Source organism: Odocoileus virginianus, chromosome 10 (genome assembly GCF_023699985.2).
Source record: "Odocoileus virginianus isolate 20LAN1187 ecotype Illinois chromosome 10, Ovbor_1.2, whole genome shotgun sequence".
Classification (NCBI taxonomy): Eukaryota; Metazoa; Chordata; class Mammalia; order Artiodactyla; family Cervidae; genus Odocoileus; species Odocoileus virginianus.
In genome coordinates, this window is record NC_069683.1 from 32,228,402 (window position 1) to 32,240,578 (window position 12,177).

The following is a 12,177-nucleotide window of genomic DNA, read 5'->3' on the forward strand; positions in this document are numbered from 1 at the left end:
CCAGTGCAGTAAGCCAAGAAAAGGAAAAGACCTATAGATTAAAAAGAAGTAAAACTGTCTTATATAAATAATTTGAGACTGTCTACATAGCAAGTTTAAAGAAATTTAATCTTAAAAAATCTGAAGAAAAAAAAGGAAGCTACTAGAAGTGTGTTTAAGAAAGTCACAGGATACAAGATCAGAAAACAAAAATAAATTGTGTTTCTACACAGATAGCAATAAGCAATTTAAAAAATTTTAAATATCACTTATGATATAAAAAATATGAACTTTAAGGATAAATTTACAAAATATGTATAACACCTAAATACTGAAAACCATAAAACATTGCTGAGAAACTAAAGAGCTAAATAAATGGAAAGATAAAAATGTTAATGGGATTGGAAGATTCAATATTGTTATGATGTCAATTTTTCCAAATTGATCTAAAGAATCATACAATGCCAATCAAAATCCCATCAGGTTTTTTTTTTTTTTTTTTTTTGTAGAAAGTAACATAGAGCCTCTTGATGAAAGTGAAAGAGGAGAGTGAAAAAGTTGGCTTAAAGCTCAACATTCAGAAAACAAAGATCATGGCATCTGGTCCCATCACTTCATGGGAAATATATGGAGAAACAGTGGAAACAGTGGCAGATTTTATTTATTTGGGCTCCAAAATCACTGCAGATGGTGACTGCAGCCATGAAACTAAAAGACACTTAATCCTTGGAAGAAACGTTATGACTAATCTAGACAGCACATTAAAAAGCAGAGACATGACTTTGTCAACAAAGGTCCGTCTAGTCAAGGCTATGAATTTTCCAGTAGTCATGTGTGGATGTAAGAGTAGGACTTATAAAGAAAGTTGAGCGCAGAAAAACTGGTGCTTTTGAAGTGTGGTGTTGGAGAAGACTCTTGAGAGTCCCTTGGACTGCAAGGAGATCCAACCAGTCCATCCTAAAGGAGATCAGTCCTGGGTGTTCATTGGAAGGACTGATGTTGAAGCTGAAATTCCAATACTTTGGCCACCTGATGTGAAGAGCTGACTCATTTGAAAAGACCCTGATGCTTGGAAAGATTGAAGGCAGAAGCAGAAGGGGACGACAGAGGATGAGATGGTTAGATGGTATCACCAACTCAATGGACGTGAGTTTGAGTAAACTCCAGGAGTTGGTGATGGACAGGGAGGCCTGGCATGCTGCGGTCCATGGGCTCACAAAGAGTCAGACATGACTGAGCGACTGAACTAAACTGAACATACTGATTTTAAATTTATATGAAGGGCCCAAAATTACAAAAATAATTTTGGAAAAAAACATAGTTGAAGAACTTGCCTTACCAGATTTCAAGACAATATAAAGACATTGTGATATTAGTATAAGTATAGACACAAAGATCAATGAAACAGAAAAGAAAATCCAGAATACACCCACCTATACATGGTTAAATGATTTTTCCATTTTCCAAAAGGGAAGGGTTGGTTGATTTCCAATCAACACACCAAGATAATTAAATATAACAAAATAAACTGGAACAATATCAATATGGAAAAATATTAACCTCATCCTGATACTGCACACCATATATAAAAACTAAAAAACAGATCATGGGCCTAAAAGTAAGAGCTAAAACCATACAATTCTACAAGAAGGCAGAAGACTTTGGTAACTTTGAGTAAGGCAAAGATTTCTTAAAAGCCCACAAAGAGAGTGAATCATAAAAGAGAAAATGAAAAACTACACTTCATCTAAATGAAAAAAAAAAAATTCTGGTCTTTGAAAGATACCACTAAGGAAATTAAAAGGCAAATCACAAATTAAGAGAAAATATCTGCACAATTCATAACTGACAACTTATATCTAGAAGAAACTCTTGCAACTCAGTAAGAATATAACCAACTCAAGAAAGTGGCACACAGTGTGAACAAACACTTCACCAAAGATATCAGGTGACAAATAAGTACATGAAAGAATGTTCAACATCACTAGTTACTAGGGAAATCCATACTACACTCACAAGCTAGATACCACTACACACTCACTAGAATAGCTAAAATTAAAAAGACTGATGATGCCAAGTGATACCAAGGATGTGGAATGACTGCAATTCTCATACACTGCAAAATGGGAAGGTAAAATTATTTTAGAATAATCAATCTGCTTTCCAAAGTTGAAGATACACATATAAAACTCAAAAATCTCATTCTTAGAGATATACCAAAATAAATACAAATATATGTTCCAACAAAAGTGTGTATGCAAAAGTTCATAGCAGCTTGATTCATAATAGCTCAAAGTTGGCAGCCCCAAAGTTTCTAAACTGGTAAATGGAGAAATAAACTATACCCAGACAACATAACACTACTCTGCAATTAGAAGAAAGAACTACTAATACACTCAACACATGCAAAAGCATTACACTTAAATCAATGAAGCCAGAATACAAAAGAACATGTTGCAATATGACCCATTTATACAGAAAAGGTAAAGCTAGAGGGACAGAAAGCAGTTCAGTTGTTGCCAGGGCAGAAGGGGATTAGCAGCAAAGGGGATGGTAACTTTCTGCAATGATGGAAATATCATGACTATTTCATGACTGTGGTATAATTACACAACTCTACATATCTGCAGAGCTCCAGTTGCGCAATCGGTTAGCGCGCGGTACATATAATACATATCTGCAAAACTTACCCAACTATACACTTAAAATTGATGAACTGTGTATATCTTATACCTCAGTAATAAAGCTGATTTTAAAAATTCTGTTAAGATCTCTTTTCTGGGCTGATGGTTAACAAAGAAAGAAGAAAACACTGTTTACCTTCCCAGTCCTCCATATAAGGGGCCTCCTCAGCTTCTTTCTCTGGAGTGGATCTATCAATGAATTTCCCTTCTTTCATGACCCTGGTGATTTCTCGGAGCTGATGCAGCAATCGTTTTTCTTGGTCAGAAGTCACAGTCTGTGCTCTGCTTACAAACAGCAGACAATCCAGCTAGTTAGTAGTAAATACTCCTAGGCAATGAACATAAACATTACTATGATCTGTCTGGACTCTAGAATAGGAAGTTCAATAGCAACAGATAATTACTCTAGGAATTGATTCTGGAACTGCATAGATGGGGACCAGCGATGTTAGTTCAATGTTTTGATTTTATAAATAGGAAAACTAAGGCCTAGAACAGAGCAAGTGATTGTCCAAGGTCCCAGAATGATTTAATGTCAGTTCTGGGACAAGACCCCAGATGTCTCAGCCTTCAGGTTCTTTCACAGTACACCTCACTGCCCCGATTCCCTATCCTCAAGCGGTTTCACCATTACTTACATTACTCCATTTACTACAAGCCACTTTTCTCTGAAGAAATGTCATCAAAAGAAAATGTGCTGGACAACTCGCCTCAATGAGGGAAAAATATGCTACTAGGCCAACCCTAGAATTGCCAGGCTGAGCCTCCTTGTGCAGAAATAAAGACATATCCTAAAATGTGAGAGCTGGATCATTCTGACAAATCATCTAGACCAAAGGAATTGGGGAAACTGAGGCCCATGGAGAGGAAGTTATATATTTATTCATATTGTTAGTTGATGTCAGCACTCTACCTAAAACTAGTCTCCTAACTTGTAAAAGCATTCGGTGCAATTCCTGAAGCACAGTGCTCAAGTTCCACAGTTTAGAAAACCTGGATGTGATCCCCTCATCAGCTGTGTTGGCTCTGGGGAAATGCTTGCATGAGTAAGATGAGGCTCAAGGATAATACGTGACTATTTGAGAGGGAAGCGCTGCATCGTATCGACAGGCAGGCAAAGCCCCACTCGGAACACTGAGAATTGTCTGCTTTGGGGCCAGTTTTATCTACTGGCAGGATTTAACAGAGGCTACTTATTCTCTTAAAACCCCAAAGCACTTGAAGTCAATGTAACACTCATGAAGATGAAGGAAATGATATGTTCTGTACCAGCCTCATGGAGGTGTCACCAATCTTTCCCAGTCCCAAGCCTATGTTTCTTTCTGCATTTAACCTACATTATGTTACCCTTAATGACTGACAGGGAAGAAGAGAAAACTGCTTCTCCTGTCAACATTAAGATGTTAACTGAGGAAAATGTAGGTGCAAGATTTTTACAATCTCAGTGGGAGGAAAATAAAAACCCCAGGAGCTCCACTTTTTCTACAATAAATGGTCTCAAAGCTATGAACTGAGGAAAGCCTGTCTATCCTACATGCATGTGAACAACTGCTTGATACTTTCCATCAGCAGAGGAGTCCTGACTCACCTTAACTACTCATCTGTTCTATAACCCCTAACTCTTACTGTTATGACAACTCATTTTGTGGGAGGCTTCTGGGGTAGTTGGGTCACCCTTAGCTCAAAGAGCCTATGTGATTATCACAATATGTTGCATGTTACTTCTCTGGACTGTACTTAGTACATCCTGAATTTTACTGAATGCAACAGTCTTAACTTTGTTTTCTAATTCACGGAAAATCAGAGCCCTTAATTAAAAGGGATATGGATAGGCTAAGAAAAGCAGAAACAGAAGAGAGCAGCTTTCTTAGAGAATTCCAAACTAAAGTGTCCTCAAGTGTACTCAGTGTCTCTATCATGCATTAGGCAATTAATCACGGTCCACTTTACATCTTCTGAATTTATTGCAATAAGCACTTTCATGGATTCCTCATTGTCTCAATTTGGTTTGATAATCCTGGATGTCAAAGGTAAGTTCACTACAGTATAGGCACACTGCCATGAACATTTTAACTGCCCAATAAATGTGTTAGCTTGACTGGTCCCCACTTCCTCACCGTCCATTTTCTTCTACCTCCCTGAAATCTGGCTGCCACTCCATCATTTTACCAAACCTTGTGAAAATCAATGACCACTTTATTTTTTTCCCCTTTTGTCACACAGCATACAGGACCTTATTTCCCCAACCAGGGATCAAACCTGTATTCACTGCAATGGAAGCATGGAGTCCTAACCACTGAATCACTAGGGAATTCCCCAACGACCACTTTACTCTTAAGTCCAAAAGTCTTTTTATCACATTTCATTCTTCTTCACTTCTCTGTACTACAGTCCATCTTCTCCTTGAAATGTCCTCCTCTTACAATATGGTTTTCCTGAAGGCTCAATCCTAGGGCTCCTGTTTATCCACTCCTATAGGTATGTACTCAGGAAGCAGAGCCAATTCACAGACTAAACCATCACTTCTACATACATGATGTTCAGACTCTACCTCTAATCTTGACTTCTTACACAAAGGCCAGTCTCATAACTCCAGTTACCTCCTGGGCATTTCTACTTGGGAGGCCTTGTCACTATACTAAAGTTAATCTTAAATTCACCCTTTAAAACCATGTCCTAGTGGTCCAGGATCATTAGTAACTGCATGAACAGGTAAGCTAAGTGAGGTTGGCTATGGCTGATTCCAAGACATTAGAAAAATAAAAGGTCAAGTTGGGAGATAACTCAGACCTTTGAATGCTTCAAAACTCTGAGGAGTCATCAAGTTCTGAATCCAAGAGTTACACAGAATGAAACAGTTTCTTACAACACCACTCAAATGAGAAAAGAAATCAGACCAGCAGAAGACTGCTGGCAATGGCCACATGACATAACATGCTTCAAGGATTTGGTAATCTCATCCTTTCCTCCTCTTACTCCCAGCCAAATGGACACTTCCAAACTTGTGTCCTTTGTTCTGACCACAATACCCCAATTTACTATTGCTGCTATATATCATACATGGGCGTTCTGTTTTTTTCTTTTCAAGCATATTATTTTATATTGGGGCAGAGCCGATTAACAATGTTGTGATAGTTTCAGGTGGACAGTGAAGGGACTCAGCTGTACATATATAATACACGGATGCGCTGATGTTTCTTCAACCATACTCAAAGCTGAACTCATGACTCATATTGCAAAGCCTTATCTTCATTCTTCTGTGCTTTATCTTGGTTGATGCCATAATATTCCTACCAGTTTGGGCTGTATTCTGGATAATCTTGGAGGACACAATGCATTTATGAAGGTCCTTAAAAGTAGAAGGGGGAGGCAAAAGAGGCTAAAGTCTCAACTCACTGTTGCTGGCTGTGAAAGTAGAGGAAAAAGTTCATGAGCCAAGGAATACGGGCAGCTTCTAAAATCTGAAAAAGGCAAGGAAAGATTCTGCCCCAGAACCTCCAGAATGCAGGGAAAAGTCTGGCCTACACCTTGACTTTAGCCCAATGTAGGACTTCTAACACACAGAACTGTAAGATAACCATGTATGTTGTTTTAAGGCATTAAGGTCAGGTTAATTCATTACAGCAGCCACAGAAAACTAAAACACACTCCTAGAGCACGTCTTTTCTCTCTGAGATGCAGGGCCTTACAGAGAAAATAATACTTGCAAATGACAACCATAGAGGGTTGTACAAATCAAAATGGGTGCCAAAAATATTCTAATTGTTGCTGAAAATGTCTGCTTCAAAGTACTTTCTTTACATCCACCTCATTCATTCTTTTAAGATGTGCAGACACTGTCAAATGTGCCAGCATTAGGAATGCAAATCTGAATAATGAAAATTCCCTGTTCTCAAGAAGGTTATAAGGCATTAGGGAAGACAGAAAAGTTAATAGAAGATAAGGAAGTAACATGATGCTTACAATATCCAGTACATATAGGTGGCCTGGGAGCATGTAGGAGGAAGATCTAACCAAGTTGTGGGTCCAGGGAAAGGCTCTCAGAGGAAACGATGACTAAGTTGAGACCTCTACGACAAGTAAGAAATAAAATAAGTGTCTGTGGGGAGGCGGTTGGGGGCAACAACCAAGCAAAGGAAAAAAGTATATGCAAAGTCCTAGAAGCAAAAATGCACAGGTACTTCAGAGGAAAAGCAAGTACTCAGTGTGGCTGGATCATAGACATGGAGAGAGAGTAATGGGGAAAGATAAAGCAACTGAGGTATGCAGAGCCCAGACTATGAAAGTCATGTAAAACATTCTACTCTTAATCAAAAGCAACAGGGACATAATGAAGGGTTGAAAGAGGTAATCCACTGGTTTGGAAAGCAGAAAGTGAAGCGAGGCAAATTAGAGGAAAGAAACCACATGAGATCGTTTTGACCTATGTCAAAAGTAAAGGCATTCTCAGGACTTTCCTGACAGTCCAAAGACTCCATAATCTCAATACAGGGGACCCAGGTTCAATCCCTGGTCAGGGAACTAAGATCTTACATACCACACAACATGACCAAAAAAAAAAAAAAGACACCAATTTCTTTAAGGAAAAAAAGTTAAGGCATTCTCCATTTGCTCACTCATTCTTCCATTTCAACTAATACTTTTCTAAAGCCTACTACTGTCCTTGTGCTAGGCACCAGGAGTAAGAAGGATAATGCCTGCCCCGGTAGAGTTTAGAATGTTTTGCAGGGAGACACTTATTAACCAAGAAGAAATAACAGGGCAGGTAATTAATGAGATATGGGAAGTGAAGAAAAGATGAATCAAAGATGACATTTAATTTCTCTTTTGGGCAACTAAGTAGCTGGTGGAGCTGTTTACTGAGATGAGGAACATGAAGGTAGAACAGGCTCATCTGTGGGTAGATGATGAGCTTTGTTTTGGATGTTCATTCATAGGACATTTACTGTCTGATGAGGAAAAGAGCAGCTATCTATGTGACATGTCCTGTAGAACCCTGAACACAAAGATCAGGAAAGGAAGAGAAGGATGTCAACAGGGAGCAGGTAGGATTTACTCTTCTACCATGATAAGTACAGATGCTTACCTCAAATGACTATATACTCTTTCAATGGCAAGTATTTACTTAGTATCTGCCATGTGAACGCAGTGGACAGACAAGAGACTAAGCCTGTCCTCAAAGAGTTTATATCCCAACGATGCCTGCCAGAAATGTGTAGTACCACATACATATTCAACATGCCTGCCAAGGTGTCTGCTGCCAGAGGTTGCACCCTCATGTCTCCTCTTGGGGCACTCCATGCTTCTAGGTAAATAATTACAGCTGCACATGCTGCTCCAGGAAGGAAATTTTGCTGATCACAAGGACGAAATAAGGACACCTCAATTCTGGTTCCAGATCCTTTCCTTAGTCTTTGTGTCCTGGGACTAGAAAGTTTGCTTAAATCAGACATAACATGGCATAATACCAACCTTCTAGGAGGCCTAATTATTTTTAAACGTGTGCAGACTTATATTGCTCATAGGTGAAAGCTTTCTGAAAAGTTTCACTGGGTAGTATTATAATATTATCCCATATTCTTTCATAAGCACTAAAATAAAGTATTAGAAATGGCATATATTGGGAATTTTAAGCAAAATCTTACAGTTACGGAGTGATATTATATAAAAGGACTTGGAAGGCTGCAAATGAACATGTCTTCTTTGTCTTAAATCCTCTCCTTGACCCCCAGAAGCCTGGCAATGTGACAAATCTTGATCTGATAGAAAAAATACTGGGTTATTTTGGGCTCTTCTAATAACCTTAGAAGCACAGACTTGTAAAGAACAAATGCTACAGAAACTAAGGTTAAAGGATTTAAGTATAAAAAGGACAAGAATATAAAACATGTAGCTACTTAGCCCTTGCAATTTTGAAGGTGTAAGACCCATAGGGCCTACCTATAAGGATAAAAGGTTTTAGATTAAGGAGTTTCAGAGAGAAAGTCACCTCCTGTGGACTGGAAAATGAGATCTGGGAAAGGGAGACACAAGCTATGCTCTCTTGAGTGAAAGGAGAGCTGATCCCTGGTTCCTGACAGGTACTGTGGAAATATTTTACACAATCGTTGCCATGCGGCAGTGCAATCCATGTGTTCTCAGACAGTCCCCACTCCAGCATCTGACAAGGAGTAAATAATCTGAGCTAGGGCCTACTGCCCCAGAAACAGTGATGAGGCACAACTCCATATGCAATGGTGATGGCAGGGTGGTGGAGGAGACACACAACTCCTCTGCTTTTGCACATGAAATGTGGAGACGCAATCCTGGCTGGCACAAAGAGGATAGACAGTAGTTAGGAATCACAGTACCACATCCCTAGCTTACACAATGGACAGATGGGATGCATGGTAGCATTATGTGATCTGAGCTAAGGGAGTCTGAACAGCAGTGAGTAATATCTTCAGATATTATCTGAAAATATCTTCACAAAGTTTTTTATCCCAAGGCCCAGTAATTGGGTCCCCCAGGTGGGAGGCCCTGCCCACAGATACTCTCCGATTGTTTTCTGACCCTTAGGTGCTGCCTAGGGCTTCAAACAGACCAGGCCAGGGTACAATATTTTCTGAGGCACAAGATCTATAGAAGTCTGGTACTTGCCTACCCAGACTGAGTGGTACAGGGCAAGGGCAGAAAAGGCCAGAAACATATAGTTGCACAAACTAGTTTAGTCACACTCATATGAAACACTGAAATAGATAATGTATGTAAAGTATTTAGCTTAGAGCTTGGTTCTTAGTGCTAATAACACCAAATAGTATTACCCACTCACACAGATATATTCATGTAAAGATAAGAACACCTATCTTGACTGCTCTGGAGAAGGCCAGATGGTCACTCTGCTTTCTGGACCGAAAGAAGGTCAAGGGTGCTGGGCCCAGAGAGGCAGGGATTACTCTTAAAAAGGTCACTTCAGCAGCAATGTAGACATTGCAGGGAAAAGCCAAACCAAGGGACTATAATTTAAAGATGTTTACTCTTTTTATACCCAGCCAAAGATGGGCAAGGCAGGAGCCAGAAAGCAGGGAAAAGAGTATGGGGCGCTAATAGCACCATGGACGGCAAACAGAAGGGGCCAAGGTGGAGCAGTTTTCTGAGGCAAAGACTCTACACTGAGCCCCTGGGTCTACAGGAGGGACCTTTCAAGACATCCTCCTGCATGGGACCTCCTGCATGCCATTCACCCCAGTTCCTACTCCATCCTTGTCAGAAGGCCTAGCATGAACCGAATCCCTCTTTGTCCTCAATCTCACATTCTGGTTTATCCTCTCTAGCCTTCCTACACCTGTGTTTTCTTAGCTGATGCCCACTTCCATTAACCCCCAAAGCCACCGTTTCAGATCCTCAGCCAGCCTTGTAGCAAGAGGAGTGTGTCTTCGCCGTGGGGCATCCTAAAGGGATAGTTTGGCTCCTGACACCTACTTCACACATCCAGTTCTGTTCTGGCACAGTCAACATAAAACAAATGCCTACTCTGAGCATACTTGGGCTCCTTGCATTTTGTCTCCAACAGAAAGCACAGCATTTAATAATCTTGTTTTACTTAAGATAATGCCATTCTTAGACAGCTAGGAAAATGACTTCCTTAAAATGCAGTCGTTTTACCTTGTGGCATCCACTCACAAATTTACTCACTCTCACAATAACGTTGCACAACATAGAACATATGCTCTTGAAAATGACACTTGAAAGTGTGAAAATGGAAATGTTAAGTGAAATATGTAAATGACTAATATGATAACAATGATATAAAGTGAAAGCAAGTGGGCCAGAAATCAAAGAAAAATAAAATTTTGGATTAACTCTCTAAATGGGCAACAGTCTGATCCCTGTTATGTGAAAACATACCTCTCACCATTAGGCCCCACTCTGTTGATTAATTTTTCCATGGCTTCCTCTGTTTCCTTCAGTTTTTCTTGCAGTTGAACAAGCTCAAAATTGGCTGAAAAATAAGCATCAATCTGAGAACCATCATATACAACTCCTTAAGCTCTTTTCTGAAACACAGCTGGCTGTGACACCCTACAATAATCCAGGCTGGTCCTGAGACTCAGAGAAGAGACTGACAGTCTCTGCAGCTAATCCAGTCAGGACACAAAGGGTACTGAGGTCTAGGTACCAAAATCTAAAGGATACACGTTTAGAAACTGATGAATAAATCACCCTCTCTTACACACAGAAACACAGCAGGACCCGCCAAAGAAACACCTACAAGTGAAAAACACAGCCCTTACACAGTCAGCCAAGAAGAAATGAAGATAAACATCATCTTTCTAATTCAAATAATACTTGAGGATGAAGTACCAAATCTGGTAAAGGTCTTCAGAAAAGGTATTAAAAGTCTTGAAATGAGCACTAGTTCATCTGTGCCTAAGATCTGAAAACATAACGAAGATGACAATTTAATTCTTCAAAAGGAAAATACTTGAGCTAGGGCTGACATTCCTGGTCCCAGGTTTCCTACTTCAGTCGTCTGTGGTTGAACTGGGTAACCTTGCCCCCAGTCTTCTCAAAAAAGGTCAGAAAGGAGCACATCTATTGAAACTAATGTTAAGGTCCGAAAAGTAAAATAAAAAAGTAAATCACTCAATCAGTACATGAAATAAACTTTAAAGCAATAGGAAAATAAAATGTTGTTCATGTCTTTCTGTTTCATATCTGAGCGTCATCCTACACAGATATATTTAGAGGGTCACTATAAAATATAACATTTCAAAGGCTTTTTAGTACTTTTATAACATATTCTTCTGCATCCAATTAACACCTGTGCCATGTAAATGCTTGGGTTATTTTTATTGTGTGTATGATTCAAAATCAAAGTGGAAAAAGTTGATACAACTGCTACTATATCATAAGACAGCTGCTCTTAGGAATTCATTTTATTCACTTCTTTCTGTTTTAAATGCATTATGTGACATTATGAATTTGCTACTCTTTAGCTCACAAATATTTTTTAAAAATTTTATGATGTGTTTACCATCACTTTTGGTTAGACACTATCTCAATTAAGAATACAGCAAGGATTGCAGTCACTTGAATCTGAATATTTAAGATTTCAGGATACAGAAGCCACTGGGATATCTATTTTCACAGTGAATCCAGAGTAAATGCAAACAGCAACTATGGCTGAAGGCAGATGCTTTAGTGGCGCAGACTTTCTTCATTTGGATGACGTCTTTTAAAAAACCTCTGATGAGGCTTCACTATCCACAGGATAGTTTGGCCTCCAAGGCCTTCAACAATACAGCTTAACTGACCTACTCTTCATGCCTTCTTAAGCATAGCTGCCCTGTTTCAGGCTGTGTCTTACTCAAGCTCCCCATCAGGCCTCCTCCACAGCTAGACACGATTTCCCAGAAGGCTCTCACCAACTCCCCTTTTTCCAGGCAATAAACTTTTCACCAGTTATATTTTCCTAACATTCATCCTAGACTATAAATTCTCAGAGCGAGGAGCCATGCCATATACATTTCAT

The 12,177-nt window shown here is 39.4% G+C and overlaps 1 protein-coding gene across 5 annotated transcripts in view; it reads right to left on the minus strand.

Annotated features, from left to right (window-relative positions):
* The window catches only part of RIC3 (RIC3 acetylcholine receptor chaperone), a 58,636-nt gene that overhangs the window by 13,932 nt on the left and 32,527 nt on the right, over positions 1-12,177 (minus strand). For 4 of the 5 annotated variants that reach the window (XM_020870820.2, XM_020870819.2, XM_020870821.2 and 1 more), the window contains 2 exons: positions 10,551-10,644; positions 2,800-2,945 (listed from right to left, as the gene is read on the minus strand). In XM_020870820.2, the coding sequence (XP_020726479.1) occupies positions 2,800-2,945; positions 10,551-10,644 (240 nt within the window). The remainder of the gene's footprint in view (positions 1-2,799; positions 2,946-10,550; positions 10,645-12,177) is intronic. The other variant, XM_020870822.2, reaches the window with a different exon arrangement.